Source organism: Octopus bimaculoides, chromosome 1 (genome assembly GCF_046866305.1).
Source record: "Octopus bimaculoides isolate indiv1 chromosome 1, ASM4686630v1, whole genome shotgun sequence".
NCBI classification, from domain to species: domain Eukaryota; kingdom Metazoa; phylum Mollusca; class Cephalopoda; order Octopoda; family Octopodidae; genus Octopus; species Octopus bimaculoides.
In genome coordinates, this window is record NC_142928.1 from 23,474,183 (window position 1) to 23,493,893 (window position 19,711).

Genomic DNA, 19,711 nt, shown 5'->3' on the forward strand with positions numbered 1-19,711 from the left:
TTTCCTGAACTAATCTCAAAATATGAAACCATTTTGGAATATTTTGTATTCTATTTATTCTACAAACATGGCTATAGACACAGGCATTGCTATGTTGTCCAGAAATTAGCTTTCCAACCACTTGGTTTCAGGTTCAGTCCCACTGTGTCGCACCTTGGGCAAGTATCTTCTGCTATTGCTCTGGGCAGCAAAAGCCTTGTGAATAAACTTGGTAGAAAGAAACTGAGAAAAGCCAATCATATATATATATATATATATATATATATATATATATCATACTTTTATATATCCCTCTACACTGCCTCATGCAGTTGAGGGACCTTAACTTGCAAGTACTTTGTGACCTCACCATTGCTGGTGCCATAAAAAACATGCACCCAATACACTCTAAAATGCTTGGCATTATGTAGGGTATCCAGCTGTAGAAACCTTGCCAAAGCAGATACTAGAGCTTAGTGCAGCCTTCTGGCTCAACAGTTGCTGCCAAACTATCCAACCCATGCCAAAATAATGATATTTATGTGTCTGTATGCATCAGTTTATATCAGTGTAAGATATTAAATATTGATGAGAAAAAGAATGTCATTATACAAATGAGGTCCCCACTGCATCAGGTTAGGCCCTTCCTTGTCACATTCACCGTCAGAAATACAGAAATACATTGAATTCGTGATTAGCTTGTTGGAAACTTGTAATGGCGAACCCTGCTGTACTCTTTCACCACTTTCTATCACTCTTACTTCCTGTTTCTGTTGTGCCTGTAATTCAAAGGGTCAGCCTTGCCACACAGTGTCACGATGAATATCCCCGAGAACTACGTTAAGGGTACACGTGTCTGTGGAGTGCTCAGCCACTTGCACGTTAATTTCACAAGCAGGCTGTTCCGTTGATTGGATCAATAGGAACCCTCGACGTCGTAAGCAACGGAGTGCCAACACACATGATTTTTCTACAATAGGCCTGTTCATAAATTGAATATATATATAGATAAATCTCACAGTTGGCAATAGATCATTTCTGTTTGTACACTTATATCCCTTTGATTAACTTTACTTTTCTTTTAATCATTAAGTGTAATTTTCTACACTTGAATGGATTACATGGTTCTTGTTCAGCACTGCTTCTCACCGATTGCTATGTAGTCCCTTGTCATCTTCTGTGTGATGTACAGCATTCAGAGATCAGCTTCACCATTTTTTCCATTTTTACAAGATTGCTTAGCACTTTTCTTTTATCCATCTATCATCCTCTATAGGCATCTCATGTCTGTACCTTCTTGTTGATTCCTCTTACACCTATCTGTTTCGGCAACTCATTTGTGTTACAACATTTACACCCCCGACCCACACCAAATTCCTCCACCTTCCCTCACAACTGACCGTACTTGCACCATTTTTGCCACTCATGCATTTCCTCTATCTCCATCTTTACCCATCTGCTACTCCCCTTCACACTCACGTGAACCTAAGCTTTCCACTCATACCACTTCCCTTATATTCACCTTCCAGCATTACTGACGAAGGCCGGTTAGCTCAGTTGATTGGAGCGTTGTGCTATTAACACAAATATCGTGGGTTCAAGCCCCATACTGGCCATATGTCTTTTTTCGTGCCAGTGGGACATAAAAAGCACCCACTACACTCTCAGAGTGGTTGGCGTTAGGAAGGGCATCCAACTGTAGAAACTCTGCCAGGTCAGATTGGAGTCTGGTGTAGCCATCTGGTTCGCCAGTCCTCAGTCAAATCGTCCAACCCATGCTAACATGGAAAATGGATGTTAAATGATGAAGATGATATGCTCTGACATCTTTTTTTTCCAGCTGGGTTAACCATACATCTCCCTACAGTATAACATGCATTTCTGTCCCTCCACCCTCATCATTTGGCATAAAGCCTCCACTCTAAATATTCCTCCCTCCTCAGTTGTGGGGGGTTTTGTCTTGCGGGTTATTTTGTAACCTTGCTATTGCAAACGCCGCATAAAAAGCATCCAGTAAACTTTGTAAAGTAGTTATTAGGAAGAGATCCAGCCATAGAAATCATGACAAAGACAATGGAGTTTGGTGCAGTTTTATAGCTTGCAAGTTCTTGACAAACCATTCAGTCCAAGCCAGCATCGAAAATAGATATTAAATAATAATGATTGTTAGTTCCACCAGAATGCAACAAACTGGCAGAATTGTTAGCATATAGGGCAAAATGCTTAGTGGTATTTTGTCCATATCATCATCATTGTCGTCGTTTAATGTCCACTTTCCATGCTGGCATGGGTTGGACGGTTTGACTGAAAACCGGCAAGCCAGGAGACCAGGAGGCTGCACCAGACTCCAATCTGATTTAGCAAAGTTTCAACAGCTTGATGCCCTTCCTACACACACACACACGCACATATAATGGGCTTCCTTCAGTTTCCATCTACCAAATCCACTGAAAGTTTTGATCAGCCTAGGGTTAGAGTAGAAGACACATATCCAAAGTGCCACACAGTAGGATTGAACCTGAAACCGTGTGGTTGGGTAGCTAACTTCTTAACCACATGGCCATGCCTGTGCCTTTTGTCATTAGTAAAATAATTCAAATTTGAGTTCCAGTAATTATGAGTTAGAATCCCAGTTCTGAATAGTTAATGTGAGTAATATTTTATAATTAACTATATTCACAATATGAACATAATTAGTAGCATTGTCCAGATTTATTAATACCTACAATAAACACAATCATATAAATTCACTATATTTTGGTTAAACTTCTTGAAAAATGTCCGGATTCTTTTCAATCAATTAGAAATACTTTAAAATATATATATATAGAGATCTTAAAATAAAATTGCCATTCTTTTTATATATTTCAAAATTTTCATAATTTAACATTCATTTTCCATTCAGACATGGGTTGATGGTTTGACTGGAGTTGGCAAGCTGGGGCTGCACCAGGCTCCAATTGTCTGTTTTGGCAAGATATCTATGACTGGATGCCCTTCCTAATGCCAGCTCCTTTTACAGAATGTACTGGATGCCTTTTACATGGCACCAGCATGCGTGCTTATGTGGCATCAGCAAGCTTGCAAAGCAAGGGACCTCTTAGCTAAGAGAGAGGGTGGAACCAAGAGGTTAGAGTACAATAGAGGGACAATACTATACTAGTTACTCTAAATGAATTGTTTTTCTAATCAGTAAATATTTCCAATGTCTATTGCTGTGCTTGAGGTATATAAATACCGTTACATGTTTCTCCTAGGCTAAGGCTTAAGTCTGACATGAGCCTTAAAACTCATAAGGTTTTTAGCTTGATGTGATTTCCATAGCATATGACTGGATTACATTTCCTCCTGAACAGGATGCCAGTCCATTGCAGGGTTATCTTCCCAAATATTGTGGGAATTCATTTACAGTCGAATGAATTGGAACAATGTGACATTATGTGTTTTGCTCAAGAATGCAATGCACCGACCAGTTTGAAAACTGAAACTCCGACCTTAGAATTGTGAGTGCAACACCTTAAACTCTAAGACGCATATTTTCACTGACAAACTTAAAAAAAAAAAAAAAAAATCAGGAAAGTTATATACGCTATGAATTTACCTTGCAATAATCAAAGTCAGCATGAAGTTCTATGGTTTGGCAGGATCTGATTGGTCCAAGGACTGTATTCTGCTCCACTCTCAACTTTGTCATGGTTTCTATGGCTGGATGCCCTTCCTAATGCCAACCACTTTACAGCATGTACTTGGTGCATTTTTGTACCACTAGCACTATGAATCCCAAGGGAGGGTAGGGGTCGGCTTTATGCTAGGGCAGTGGTTGCCACCCCTTGACACTCAGGTCATATTATCAGTGCCCCTCCCCCACCACAAACATAGACCACTTTCTACATTAAATTCAAAACAACTGTATTTCACAAGCTTAACTTAATTAACCCATAATTTTATTGTTTTTTTACATTCATCATCCCTTTATTGCCCCCACTTTTCTTCAATACCTCACTGGATATTTCCACTGCCCCCAATGGAGTAGTGCTAGCCAATTTGGGAACCACTGTGCTGTGGGTTACTCTATGAGAGTAGAGCAGCAGCAAAGAAATAGTGGTGAAGGGGTGTCCCCTTAAAAAAATGAGAGGAGTAGAAGTGGGTGAATATTTGTATCCCTAAGCAAAATTACTGTGACCTACAACTTGGAAGATACATTCCTCATCATCTAACGTCCAATTCCCATGCTGGCATGGGTTGGATGATTTGCCAGGAGCTGATAATCTAGAAGACTATGCTAAGCTCAACTGTCTGCTTTGGCACAGTTTCTATGGTTGGATGCTCTTATATGGGATTTAAAAGTTAGAATTACTCTTTTACTTGTTTCAGTCAGTTGACTGCGGCCATGCTGGAACACCGCCTTTAATCGAGCAAATCAACCCCAGGACTTATTCTTTGGAAGCCTAGTACTTATTCTATTGGTCTCTTTTGCCGAACCGCTAAGTTACGGGGACGCAAACACACCAGCATCGGTTGTCAAGCGATGTTGGGGGGACAAACAGACACACACATATATACGACGGGCTTCTTTCAGTTTCCATCTACCAAATCCACTCACAAGGCTTTGGTCAGCTCGAGGCTCTAGTAGAAGACACTTGCCCAAGGTCCCATGCAGTGGGACTGAACCCGGAATCATGTGGTTGGTAAGCAAGCTACTTACCACACAGCCATTTTTTTCCTTTGTTACTGGTACACCAACGCTAGTGAAACAGAGTACAAATAGAAAATAGATGATAGTGTAAAGAAATGTATGAGACATTGAAGACAAACGAGCAAATAAGAACTGATATATTGTTTTATTAAAGTCCTTGTTGCTATTACCATTAAATGTCTAAACATCTGGTTTATCTTCAATATTTTTCATAGTCACAGATGAGAAAACAAGTCATAACAAGAAACAAAAAAATAATGTTTGGAAATAAAGATGAAACAAATAATTATGAAGTCTATGAAAGACAGACAGCAGTATATAAGTTGTCTGGAGAACGTATGAAGATCTGCTATTGTCTTTGTGGAGGAAAATAAATAGTGGATTGGGAATATTGTTATCCATCCTTGCCACCCACTGTCTAAGTCGAGGGTGGTGGGGACAGAATGTGATATGTGAGTGCTATTTTATAAATGATTGTTATTGATTTTTTTTTTTTTTCATTTTAACATGTTAATAGATTTCAATGATAGATAATGGAATACAAAACTTATGACCTAACAGCTAGGAATTTTGTCAACATTGCTGATTGCATTTCTACATCTAATTATGAAATAAACCCTTCATTTAACAACTGGCCATAAAATTAGATTTAAAAAAAAAACAAAAAAAAACCCAGTTTGTAAAAATTTCTTAATGTTTTCTCCACTATTTACAGAGAAAAAAAAAACTACACAAGCCATCTGATGAAGAAATGTTTGAATATATTTCTGACAAGAAAAACACAAATCTGCTAACTTCTTTATACTGGTTCTAATACTTGTTCATTATTCACCATGCATGAAGATTGGGTGTGATTAATGTTCCACTCAACATGCATATGTCATTCTTTTTTTTTTGTTTGTTCCTTATTGATATTGTACCAGTCCAACATTGATATAGTGTACAAAAATAACAAGCACTAATTGTAAACATTTTTGTGAATATGCACCACGTTTTTAGCCAAGTCCACATACCTATCACATTTTTTTCTTTTTTCTTAATAATATAACCCATATTGGGTTTGATAACTCTATAAATTCTGATATATGCATAAAATGTCTGATCTGATTAACTTTTGACAACTTGCCTTTCCCAGCTTATATACCCATTCACTCTTCTGTTGAGAGCACAGCAATCACTCAACCTACTAAAATTAGCAGCTAAAGCTTCCTCAGATCGCACTCTTGCATCTTCGACACGATGAAGTAGTCCAAGGTTAACAAAAAAAAAAAAAGGGCCATGATTGGAATGCCTTTGACTCTAGGTCTGCTCGATCAAGGTCAACTTGGAACTAAACAACAACAGTGAACTGAGTCAAATATGCGTAGATCAAGGACACAACTGAAGGGTGACAGGGGTGGCCTTTCTAGTTTGATCAATTCTATAAATAATTGTTTGTATGACACCAAACTGTGCGCACCCCCACCTTCAGTTTTCTCAACTAGTAGATACAAATAAGGATCTCAGACCTTATGAGATACATTGTGTGAGGTAAGGTATAGAAAGACCTTCTTTTACAAACATTTTATGACAGTGCCCCAGGTGGAGTAATAGCCAACCAGCTGGCTGGCTGGAACCGAATAAGAGAGAATAAAAGAAAGAGAAAATGCGGCATGCTCATAATCGAAAGTGGGGAAAAGTTGCAGACAAATGAAATCATTTTGTTAGCCACCCTCTTCTATAAAACTTAAAATCAGACGGATGAGTTAAATGGTTGAGCTACTGAACAACTATTAAAAAAAAAAGCTAAACCCCTTTATTTTCTACATGTTTTTTTTTTTTTAAATTATAAAACAAAAATAAATCCTGTATTAAAATGTATAATTTATGGATTTGTGCTTGCAACAATATAACATAAAAATAAGAGGAGTGATTTTAGGTGAAACTGAAAATTCAACTTTTAAGTCTCTCCTTCAATTATGTTAGTCAATAATTCATTAATGTAATTAAGGGGAGAATAAAGGAAAAAGAAACAAATGACTATTTGGCAATTTTTTGATGCATTTGCCTGGAGATATGAATATCTAATAGTTGTAAACTAATGAGCGTCGTGTATGAACCTTAAAACACACAAGTTTGTGTCACAGCTTATTTGCACATACGACTGTGTGTATGTAATGCTATATGCACATACACCGTAGTATATTTTATATATTAGTTTAATATATTTAATTTTCTTGTTATCATCAAACTTTCAAATTTTTCACACAGCAATGATTATGCAGTAATAATGATGACTGTATAACCATTGTTGTAATTTATTTTTTTAAAAAATAACCCAACTTATTTCGTTTATTATTTGATATTAAATTTTGTTTTGTTTGATAATTCTAAAATCGTTTACAGGCCAATGAACAAATATTGTATGTGTAACAAACTTAAAAAAAACAAAATGGGCAGCGGGGGGAGAAGCAGGTAAATTATATGTTGAGATATACAAAATACATTAAAAGAACAGTAACAGTACTGTGTGTTGATGGCCTGTTGTTTTATGAACAGGTTTAAATGTTAAGTAACTCAACAGATTTAAACTGTTCATCGGAAGTGACAACCGAAATAAAAGGATGAGCAGCAGTGGAAAGGTGGAAGCTGTAGAGGAGACATGTACAGGGCACTAAAAAATATCACAGTAATATGATTTTGTATTGTTTTGGTCTCCTCTTTTCCATTCTCTCTTTCTCACTCCTCTTCAATGAAACTGTCCCTTTAATAAACTTTTCACCGTTTGCTCATATTTTATATCACTGTAGCAGAACTAAGATAGAAAGATATGTATATCTATCCAACCTTAGAGTGCTAAATAAAAAAAAAAAAAATTTTTTTAAATTTAAAAAACTGTTTCATTTGTCCTTCTGTTGACATGGAATGCAGCCACTGTGTTCCTTATCCAACTTCTCAATACCACGAGCAAACAATTTTACCAGCTGACAATGGACCCTGGAATGATAGACAAAGAAATGGGTCTAGATTAATTCTGATCCGACAAAATTTTAATGTAAATTATATCAAAAAGAATAAGCACCAGCTTGAGACAAACTGTTTTAACAGAAACAGAAACATGGTTCAATTTCCATCGGTGAATGTGCCATGATCTTCTCTGAAATGGGTGAAACACTAATATTTAATGTAATCTCAAGGCTATTTGTTGAGTCCTACTTTAGAAGACAGGAAAGAGTATCATCATTATTTAGTGCCTGTTTTCCATGCTGGCATGGGTTAGACAGTTTGACCGGGGCTGTTAAGCTGGAGAGCTGTACCAAGCTTCAGCCTGATTTGGCTGGCTTTCTATGGCTGGATACCCTTCCTAATGGTAACCACTCTAAGAGTGAAATGGGTGCCCTGTACATGTCACTGGCACTGACCACGACTACAATTTCACTAGGATTGATAGGTCTTCTCAAGCACAGCAAATCAGTAAAGGTCTTGATCCCTTGTCATATCAGTATCGATATATCTCATTCTGTAAAGACCCCCTTCAGTCATAAACGACCATGGGATTGCACCTAGAAAGTTCCTCTCCAAGGCACAAGTCCAGGCAAGGTTGTTTATAGAAGACTAACAGTCGCCCATGCATACCAGCCTCCCCCTTTCACACCACCAATGTCATCCATGGGAAAGGCAAAGATCAATACCGCTTGGCACCAGTGACGTGGCAACTCATTTCAATAGCTGAGTGAACTGGAGCATCATGAAATAAAGTTTCTTGCTCAAGAACATGACACATAGCCCAGTCCAGGAACTGAACTCACTACCTCATAGTTGTGAGCCCAATGCTCTAATCACTGAGCCATGTGCCTTCACACTTCCCCTTCTGTGTAGTAGGTAAATCTCAAGAAAGGCATAAATCTTTAACTGTCTCATTTCCCGTTGCCTTGTTGATTCTGTTCTCTGTAATATTTCTCTTTTACTTGCTTCATTCATTGGACTGCAGCCATGCTGGGTCATCACTCTCAAAGGTTTTAGTCAAACAGCTCAACACCTGAACTTATCTTTTAAGTCTAGCACTTATTCTATCAGTCTCTTTTGCCGAACCATTAAGTAACAGGAATATATACAAACAAATACCAGTTGTCAAGTGATAGAAACAAGCACAAACACACCATATATACATGAAGGGCTTCTGTACAGTTTTTGGTTACCAAATTCACTCACAAGGAATTGGTGAGCCTGGGACTCTAGTAGAAGGCACCTGCCCAAGGTGCTGTGTAGGGGGATTGAACCTGAATTAGTTTTGTGTATTTTGTTATTCTTCTCAGTTGAGATTTTGGTTTACTACAATATTTGCAAATCATCAAGATATTTTTAATCATGGGTTAAGGGAGTGAAAAAGTACAAATATATGTGAATTTCTTACTGGACATGGACACTTGGAGAGCCAATGACTTCACCATCACAGTTCCAGACACTGTTATGCGATGACTTGGAGTTTGACCGAAATAGTTGTTGCCGACAGTTTACTTCACCAGCCTCTAACTCGAATTCATCTTCAAGTGGACGGAACTGAAATTCTTTGACTCGATGGACTTGAACAAAATCAAAGTCAAACTGAAAAGATGACATAAGAAGATTCATCATTAAGTACTAAAACACAACTATACAATAATAATAATAATCCTTTCTACAAAAGGCACAATGCCTGAAATTCGGGGAGCGGGGACTAGTTGATTACACCGACCCCAGTGTTTCACTGGTGCTTAATTTATCGACCCTGAAAGGATGAAAGTCAAAGTCGACCTCGGCGGAATTTGAACACAGAACATAGTGACAGACGAAATGCGCTAAGCATTTTGTCCAGCATGCTAATGATTCTGCTAAACACATCAAGACATTGGTGTATGACTATGAAACATTGACTATATTTTTTGCTTTTAAGGGATGAATTACACTATGCCTAATTTAACACCATTTTCTGATCCTTGTATTCCTTTAGTAATGTTCAGACTCTTGCCTAGCTACTGCTAACTAAAATTTCCCCATTAGCACTGCCACTGTCAGAGGCTAGACATAGTAAAGATTTCCTTCTAGCAGCAGTCCATTGCTAGGTTGTAGCCTTCTTAATACCAACCATTTTACAGAGTGTAGTTGGTGGTTTTAATTGGCACCAGCACAAATGCTTTTTACGTGGTACTGTGGTTTTAGGGCACATTGCTGTCTTGAAGACCCATCCACCACAACAGAATCTATCTATATATATATATATATATATATATATATAAAATTTAAAAATATTCAATCATCATCATCATCATCGTTTAACGTCCGCTTTCCATGCTGGCATGGGTTGGACGATTTGACTGAGGACTGGTGAAACCGGATGGCAACACCAGGCTCGAATTTAATTTGGCAGAGTTTCTACAGCTGGATGCCCTTCCTAACGCCAACCACTCCGAGAGTGTAGTGGGTGCTTTTACGGCCACACTCAAAATGGTGTCTTTTATGTGCCACCCGCACAAGAGCCAGTCCAGCGGCACTGGCAACGATCTCGCTCGAAAATCCTATGAAGGCCAGTTAGGCGGTACTGGCAACGGCCACGCTCAAAATGGTGCATCCCATGTGCCACCCGCACAAGAGCCAGTCCAGGGGCACTATCAACGATCTCACTTGGCTTGCCGGGTCTTCTCACGCATAGCACATTTCCAAAGGTCTCGGTCAGTAGTCATCGCCTCAGAGAGAAAATTTTACAGAATAGTTAATGGTTGATATTGCTCTATAAAATACCATTGTCTCTCTCTCTCTCTCTCACATATATATATATATATATATATATATATATATATATATAATGAATTTTAAAAAATAGAAAATCATGGTGACAGAGAATATTTTAAAAGATATAAAACTATTCAAATGAATTACTGATAAAAATTACTCCTGTTACTTATCAGCATAATTAATAGTAAACTAATTAGTGTTACCTTATTTAATATAGTAAGAATTGAGAGAAACAATGCAACAAAGAAATAATGTGAAACTATTGCAAGACTGAGGTCTAATAACACTATATCTAGAGTTGTCTCCCTTACAAGCTGGAAGAATTAAAATATTCTTTTCTACTGTAGGCACAAGGCCCGAAATTTTTGGGGAGGGGGCCAGTCGATTAGATTGACCCCAGTACGCAACTGGTACTTAATTTATCGGTTCCGAAAGTATGAATAGAGAAATCGACCTAGGCGGAATTTGAACTCAGAACAGAAGAATTAAAATGTCAACTGTCTCTTACTTTCCTGTCTTTTATCTGGTCTTCTTTCATTATTATAGCTCTTATTTGTTTCAATCATTGGACTGCGGCCATGCTGGGGCATTGCCTTGACAAGGTTTTACACGAATACAGAAGTCTGTGGCAGGCTTCTGCCTGGCTAGCTCCTGTCAAACCGTCCCACCCATGCCAGCATGGAGGGTGGACGTTAAATGATGACAATGATCGTCCCAACTAATTTTTACCTTTTTTTTATTTTAAAAGTCTACTACTTATTTTTTATCAGCCTCTTTTGCTAGACTGCTAAGTTACAGGGATGTAAACAAACCACCACCGGTTGTCGAATAGTGATGAGGTGACAATCACAGACATAAAGGCACGTAAACACATATATAAATATGTATAGGCGCAGGCATGCCTGTGTGATGAGAAGTTTGCTTCCCAGCCACATGTTTCTGAGTTCAGTCTCACTGCGTGACACCTTGGGCAAGTGTCTTCTACTATAACCTCAGGCTGACCGAAGCTTTGTGAGTCGATTTCGTAGACGGAAACTGAAAGAAGCCCCGTTATATATATATCTGATTTGGCAAGGTTTCTATGAAAGGCATCCATCTGTAGAAATCTTGCCAAATCAGATCAGAACCCGGTGCACCCCCCCTCTTGAGCTTACCAGTTTCCAGTCAGACCGTCCAACCCATGCCAGCATGGAAAGCAGACGTTAAACGATGATGATGATTATATATGTGTGTGTGTGTGTGTGTGTGTGTGTGTGTGTGTGTGTGTGTGTGTGTGTGTGTGTGTGTGTGTGTGTATATATATATATATATATATATATGTATATATATATATGAATGTATCTTTGTATGTCCCCCACCACGACAACTGGTGTAGGTGTGTTTACATCCCTGTTACTTATCGGTTCAGCAAAAGAGACTAACAGAATAAATACCTGCCCTTACAAAAAAATATGTACTGGAAATGATTCATTCAACTAAAATTCAAGGCAGTGCTCCAGCATGACCGCAGGCTAATGACTGAAACAAGTAAAAGATAAAGGATAAATTCATTCACACACACATTAGGCAGTGAGCTGGCAGAATGGTTAGCACGCCGGGCAAAATGCTTAGCGGTATTTCGTCTGCTGCTACGTTCTGAGTTCAAATTCCGCCGAGGTCGACTTTACCTTTCATCCTTTCGGGGTCGATAAATTAAGTACCAGTTACGCACTGGGGTAACACACACACACACGCACAATGGACTTCCACTTGCTTTCTGTGTCACAAATTCCCTCACAAGGCTTTGGTTAGCTGGGGGCTAAAGTTGAAGACACTTGCCTAAGGTGCTACACACTGGAATTGAACCCAAAACCATGTGGTTATAAAGAGAGATTCTTAACCACCCAGCCCTTTTTTCTTTTTTTCCTAATTATCTGCTTAAAGTCCACCATATTAAATAAAGAAACACCAACTTGATAAAATAGGAGAGACAAAAAAATGCTTCCAATGAAATTAAAAGTCAGTCAATGACTAAATAGCTACACTCTGTGGAGTAGAAAGACCTGATGAAAAAAAAAAAAGACTCTCATTGCTCTAACCTGGTCTGATTGTCTGTCTCTGCAACGATATAAATGATGCAAGTAGTTTAGCCGGGAACAACGTTTCACTAGGATTAGGTCGGTACATCCATCTCCCAAATGACAAGCGGGAGACACACCTTCTGGGCTCATGGCACACCGGCAACTCATGGTAACGGCATTTACACCAATAAAATCTCCACGGATCGTGTGCCATTTTTCTTTACCTAAACCAAAAAAAACATAATTTAGAACATCATTTCTCAAAGTTTCAAACATAGATTATCATAATTTGATTGCATACAGGATATACTACTCACCTTCCCCCAAAAAAGATTTCAGACAAAATTACCTTGGGCTCTAATTGCAAAGTAGGGCCTATTTTACTTGCTTTAGTACATTGAAAACTTATTTGCCTGAATATATGCTGTTGAAATTTGTGTGCGTCTAATAAGCTCATGAATCTTTTATGCCATTAAATTCGGTAATTATATAAAGGCATGGACTTAGTGGTTAGAGTATTTGGATCACAACTGGAAGGTTGTGAGTTCAATTCCCAGCAATACGTTGTGTCCTTGAGCAAGACACTTTACTTCACGTTGCTCCAGTCCACTCAGCTGGCAAAAATGAGTAGTACCTGTACTTCAAAGGGTCAGCCTTGTCACATTCTGTGTCATACAGAATCTCCTTAAGAACTATATTAAGGTTATGTGTCTGTGGAGTGCTCAGCCACTTGCACGTTAATTTCATGAGCAGGTTGTTCCATTGACTGGACCAACTGGAACACGCATCGTCGTGACCAACAGAGTACCAGTGAGGGTAATCACAGAATTTCAAAGAAAGGTGACTATTAAATGAGAATTGCAATGCTTCAACACATACACATGCTGAAGTAGCTGAGTTATAAGAGCATCAGATAAAATGTGTTGTTTTTGTTCTGAGATTCTGCACTCTGAAGGTCAACTTTACCATTCAAACATTTTAGGTGGATATAAAAATATCCAATTCAAGCAGTGGAACTGTAAGAATGTTGGATCAAATATCTTGTGGTATTTGTCCCAGATCTTTACCCTCTTAACATGACATATTGAACGGTAGGCTTAACCTGTTGCTAGACTGGACACCATAACTAGGCACTTTGGGTGAGGCCTTTAGCTGAGCCTAGTCTGTTGCAAGCATTCAGGCCAGGTCACTAGTGGTTTGAAGATAATTTCCTCCTTGTCTCTCTCCAATCTTGGAGACCCTGGAAAAGGTCAAGTGCATTGTCTCCCTTCCTGACTTAAACAAACAAAAACTGTAGCCGTAAAAAGATAATATAAGCCAATAGCCACTGGGAATAGTAGTAGTGTAATAATCAGACAAGAGTCTTGTTATCATACTGTGCTGAGATCAGTTCCCATTGTTAAACAAACAAAAAGTTGTGTCAGTGTTTTTCCCCCAATCCAATCAATAACTGAATTGTCAAGTTTGACACTTTCAGCAAGCAACAGGATGTGCTCTGACAGTTTCACTTCTCCAAATACATTACATGACATACAAGCAGATAAACACACACATTTCATGCCCCAATACTTTATTGGTTATACTCTCCAGATATAAGAGAACATCAAAGAATCCTGTTTCCTTTCCTATAAATCTGAAATCTAATGCTGATATTAAAAAAGTGTAAATCAATTTATGTAGCTTTGATTTTTTTTTTTTTACTTTTATTTGAAAAAAAAAATTTTTTTTCCAACACAACTTGTTTGGAATTTGTAAGCACTTTCTAAAGTTCATGGAATGATTCTACAAATAACTACAGGTTTAATATTCTGTAGAAGTTTGAAATTCTACCTAACAGGAAAGCATCGAGATCAAGCAGAAGCCACTCCTTCCCTGGTTACCACCCAGAGTCAAATGTAATACTTTGATGTGACCTACATGAACGTGAGACACAGTTAAATGAACATTAATCTGTTCTTGATCTAAGTAGACCAGAATGACTCAGCAAAAGATCTTTTCTGTTATATTGTAGGGTAGCTGTGAAAGGCCAGATTGAACCTAAAACAGAACATTTGAGCCAGATATGGCTGGTTTAAATGGTAAAGGGTTAAAGATTCTGTTGCAAACTTACCAAGAGAGGAACTTTCTGAAGGATACTGGTGAAGTCTGTCAAGAGCAGCAGCACACACCTGGCAGCTGGAAAACAGATGAAACAAAAATTTAATTTCAGCAAAGTGAAATATAAATAAATAATAATAATAATAATATAGGCACAGAAGTGGCATGGAAGTTGAGGAAAGAAACCTAGCTGTAAGTGTATCATGAGCTCTATGATTCTCATGAAATCAGAGATTGACTTATGGCATGTAAGTGACTGAAATTACGACAGACTCCTTGAATAGGACGCCAGTCTGTCGCAGGGTCAACAGTTGTTGGAACTAATTTACAGCCAAGCAGACTGGAGCAACGTGAAATGGAGGGTTTTGATGAAGGACACAACACTCAGTTCGGGAATCAAAACTACGATCCTACAATCATCAGTGAAACACCCTAACCCCTAGGCCAGTGCTACTCAAAGTGGTGGTCCGCAAGCCATCAGCTGCCAGTATGCAGCGAGTTTCCAGAAAAGAAAGAAATGTCATAAAATGCTTGTGTAATATTGTATTATTTACTCTTTTACCTGTTTCAGTCATTTGACTGCGGCCATGCTGGAGCACCGCCTTTAGTCGAGCAAATCGACCCCGGGACTTATTCTTTGTAAGCCTAGTACTTATTCTATCGGTCTCTTTTGCCGAACCGCTAAGTGACGGGGACATAAACACATCAGCATCGTTTGTCAAGCAATGCTAGGGGGACAAACACAGACACACAAATACACACACACACACAAACACACACACACACATATATATACGATGGGCTTCTTTCAGTTTCCGTCTACCAAATCCACTCACAAGGCTTTGGTTGGCCTGAGGCTATAGTAGAAGACATTTACCCAAGATGCCACACAGTGGGACTGAACCCGGAACAATGTTGTTGGTAAGCAAGCTACTTACCACACAGCACTCCTGCGCCTGTTTGGTTACAAAATAAATATAAGATTTTTTAAAAATGTCAACTTTTATTATAATCATTATATATATTGTTTCCGGTATAAATTAATAATACTAAGAAATATTACAGGTTCCTGTTACATTGGTTAGTTTGAGAAGCACTGCCCTAGGCTACACATCTTCACATAAAGAATCAGGAAGAGAAAGAAAAAAAAACTTTGTGTGGTGCTGTTGTTGTTATCGTATTGATTACTTACCCTGACAAACATCGAGTGTTATCCCGAGGATGGCTGTCATGAACAGTGGTAGGTAGAAAGGAGACTTCTCCCAGGTAGGATTGATTTGCTAGAAACTTCTTGAAACCTGAAGAAAATTTAAAAAAAACAAACTTTTTTTAAACAACAAAAATTCAATCAAACAATATTAACTTTTTCAATACACCTGTTCCTAAGACTGCATGGAAACTCCTGTTACCAACTCACTCATATTAAAGTGTTATTTAGATAAAAATCTCATTCTAAATATTATTACATAAATGATAAATTGAGGTTTTAATAAGTAAAGGTGTATTTCAAATACCAACATTGTATTTGATCATGAACTCTGCTAAACAACAACCTTATGACGTCATATCTAAGGCCAATGAAAGACAGCAGAGAGAGAAAGAGAGAGAGAGAGAGAGAGAGAATACTACTACTCTTTTACCTGTTTCAGTCATTTGACTGTGGCCATGCTGGAGCACCGCCTTTAGTCGAGCAAATTGACCCCAGGACTTATTCTTTGTAAGCCTCGTACTTATTCTATCGGTCTCTTTTGCCGAACCGCTAAGTGATGGGGACATAAACACACCAGCATCGGTTAAGCAATGCGAGGCAGACAAACACACACACACACACACACACACACACACACATATATATATATACATATATACGACAGGCTTCTTTCAGTTTCTGTCTCCCAAATCCACTCACAAGGCTTTGGTCGGCCCGAGGCTATAGTAGAAGACACTTGCCCAAGATGCCACGCAGTGGGACTGAACCCGGAACCATGTGGTTGGTAAGCAAGCTACTTACCACACAGCCACTCCTACGCCTAGACTAGAATTTATATTTAGTTTTGTTCCTCTAAGACCCAAAGTGAAATCTAACTAGAGCTGACTTTGTCTTTAATCACTCTAAAAGTTCAATAAAATAAGTACAAGTTGGAATCAAATGAATTCTCTCTCTTTGTAAGAGTATGCCTTGTATTTAATTAATCAATTAGTCCAACCCATGCCAGCATGGAAAACAGATATTAAACGATGATGATGAATAATGTTATATTTAAATTGAATAAAATCTCTCCTTACTCATATATGAATGTTCAGTATTGAGTAACTACCACCGACAATAACAAGGCAAACCAACATGGGAAACAACAGTCAAGTCACACATCACTATCTTAGAGAATACTTTGGATAATGTGATCTGAAATACACTGTGTCTCAATTGAAATGGCTTTGATCAGCAGTCGCATTGATCATCACTAAACTGAGATTAAACAACAACCAGGTAGTGTCAGGGATCATCACCATCATTTTTTTTTTTGTTTAACATCTTCTTTTCCATTCTTGCATGGGTCAGATGGATTCTTTGTTGAGGCAGATTTTCTTTGATAGAATGCCCTTCCTGTTCCTGACTTTCATCTGTTTCTAAGTCAGATAATATATTTCCCCATGGCCAGACCTTTTCTCATAGAAGACTAGAAATGAACAACATTGCTTTTATGACTGATGCCCATTTACAACCATCACATGAAGTCCAGACAAGGAATCACAAGCACACACACACACACAGGGGCTTCTTTCTGTTTCTGTATACCAAATCCACTCACAAAGTTTTAGTTGGCCTGAGATTTAAGTAAACGATACTTGTCCAAGGGGCCATGCAATGGGACTGAACCCAACACCACATGATTGGGAAACCAGCTTCTTAACTATACAGCCATGCTGTATCTATATCTCCCAATGGAGGTGGGAAAGAGAATACTGGATGAGTTCAATGAAAGATGGTGATAAAAACATACTATTTCATTAAAGCCAGAGAAGTTTTTTTTAACTATAAGTTAATATATATATATACACACATACAGATTATGAGAATATCTGACCACTCACCCATTTAAACTAGCACTTATTTGACATATCTTTATCCATTGTTTCATTAAATTCTAACCAATTAGATAATTGACACACATCCATTCATACAATTAACACATACCCAGTTATACAATTAACACTTTTCTGTTTCAGCTCAACAGCATTTTCCATAACATAAACGAAATGAAATTAATAAAAGAAATGACATTGTGTTTCCAGTTCACTCATACAATCATCATCATCATTTAACATCCGTTTTGCTATCTGGCATGTCCCAAATGGTTTGGCAAGGACTGGTGAGCCAGAAGACTGCTTCAAACTCCAATGTTTACTTTGGCATAGTTTTTATGCCCTTCCTAATGCCACCACATTACAGAGTGTACTGGATGATTTCTACCAGAGACAAAACACAAACAGATGACTTTCCATAGTTTTCCTAAGCTAACAGAAACATCAACCAAATCTCCTTCAAATCACACACTAATGCCATGAAAATATGAAGGAGGGCAAGTTGGATGACATAGTCCTAGACACTGATATTGCAAAAAGGAAAACAAGTGATAATCACAGCTGGAATGGCCCTGATTATTGGTTTTACTTGATCATTGGCACAAAGCAACAACAAATGGTAACTAAGATATTGTTGGCACTCCGTCGAGGGTTCCAGTTGATCCGATCAACAAAACAGCCTGCTCGTGAAATTAACGTACAAGTGGCTGAGCACTCCACAGACACGTGTAACCCTTAATGTAGTTCTCGGGGATATTCAGCATGACACAGTGTGACAAGGCTGACCCTTTGAATTACAGGCACAACAGAAACAGGAAGTAAGAGTGAGAGAAAGAGTACAACAGGGTTTTCCACCACCCACTGCCAGAGCCTCGTGGAGCTTTAGGCGTTTTTGCTCAATAAACACTCACAATGCCCGGTCGGGGAATCGAAACCGCGATCCTACGACCGTGAGGCCGCTGCCCTAACCATTGGGCCATTGCGCCTCCACGGTAACTAAGATATGCATTAATCATTAAAACAAATAGTTGCCTGATTTTCTTCAACACTTCAATATCAAACAAGAACAAACACAGGCATATATGCATGACAACCTAATCTAATAGATTAAGATCTTTTTGGTTAAGAGGTTAGAGCAAGTTGGGAGTGGCATTGCAAGTAAAACTTCCTGTTTTGCAGTGGCCAAACAAAAGTGTAAATATTTCATGTGTAACAGGTGCATAATAGTAAAATAAACAACAACAGGTTCTACCATAGGCATGAGGCCTCACTATACCGACTGCACTATTTGAATGGTACTTACTTCGTCAACACCAGAATGGTGAAAGACAAAGTCTAATCTAATGGGATTTGAACTCAGAATGTGATACAATGTCAACAATGTGGAAAGTATTATGCTCAAAGTTCTACCAACATTATCAACCTTTCACGCCTGTGAAATAGACAATGACAATTATAGCCACAATGAGGTCTTCTGACTTTAAAGGGGAGATGGGTCCAACTCCAAAACAGGGGGCAAAAAATGGGGAGATAGGTTTAACTGCAAAACAGAGCTATAAGAAAAGGGGGAGATAGGTTTAACTTCTTCATCTGCTTTCTTTACTAGTCTCAAAATTCCTTCAATCACCAAGACCTCTCAAAATTCAATGCTTACTGAGATATAAATCAAGAATAAGAGAGAGAGAGAGATGGAAGATAGTTGATTATGCACCGGTTTATAAGGTACACACAGATATATTACTTATGGGTTCAATCCCATCCTACATACCAACAATCACTGGATGATTTTTTGTTACCTGCTGCACTTGGAAACAGTGCAATACTTCACTGCAATCTACCAGTCTTGCAGATAAATAATACTGTAGATCTTTGGTTTCAGTCTTTCAAATATCTTTAAGTTTATTCCCTCTTATGGGTAAAAACCCAAACCTTGTACATATTCATTACAAATAACTGTTGTAATTCAACTCAAGTCTAAGAACTACTTATTTTATAATGTTTTGATAAAAAAATACAGTTGTTAACTAGAAAAGCACTCGGAGAG

General features: G+C 38.3%; 1 protein-coding gene and 1 non-coding gene across 2 annotated transcripts in view; one reads left to right on the top strand and one right to left on the bottom strand.

The window, feature by feature from the left end:
- Window positions 1-1,521: 1,521 nt before the first annotated feature.
- On the top strand, window positions 1,522-1,595 carry Trnan-auu (transfer RNA asparagine (anticodon AUU)). Its single transcript has one exon. It is a non-coding gene; the product is annotated as a tRNA-Asn (tRNA).
- Window positions 1,596-4,801: 3,206 nt separating this feature from the next.
- LOC106884171 (ceramide kinase) overlaps window positions 4,802-19,711 on the bottom strand; it is a 108,854-nt gene continuing 93,944 nt past the window's right edge. Inside the window, exons 8-12 of the mRNA XM_014935414.3 lie at window positions 15,776-15,881; window positions 14,597-14,661; window positions 12,505-12,710; window positions 9,069-9,259; window positions 4,802-7,651 (exon numbers count right to left, since the gene is read on the bottom strand). Of these exons, the coding sequence (XP_014790900.1) occupies window positions 7,555-7,651; window positions 9,069-9,259; window positions 12,505-12,710; window positions 14,597-14,661; window positions 15,776-15,881 (665 nt within the window). The 3' untranslated portion in view covers window positions 4,802-7,554. The remainder of the gene's footprint in view (window positions 7,652-9,068; window positions 9,260-12,504; window positions 12,711-14,596; window positions 14,662-15,775; window positions 15,882-19,711) is intronic.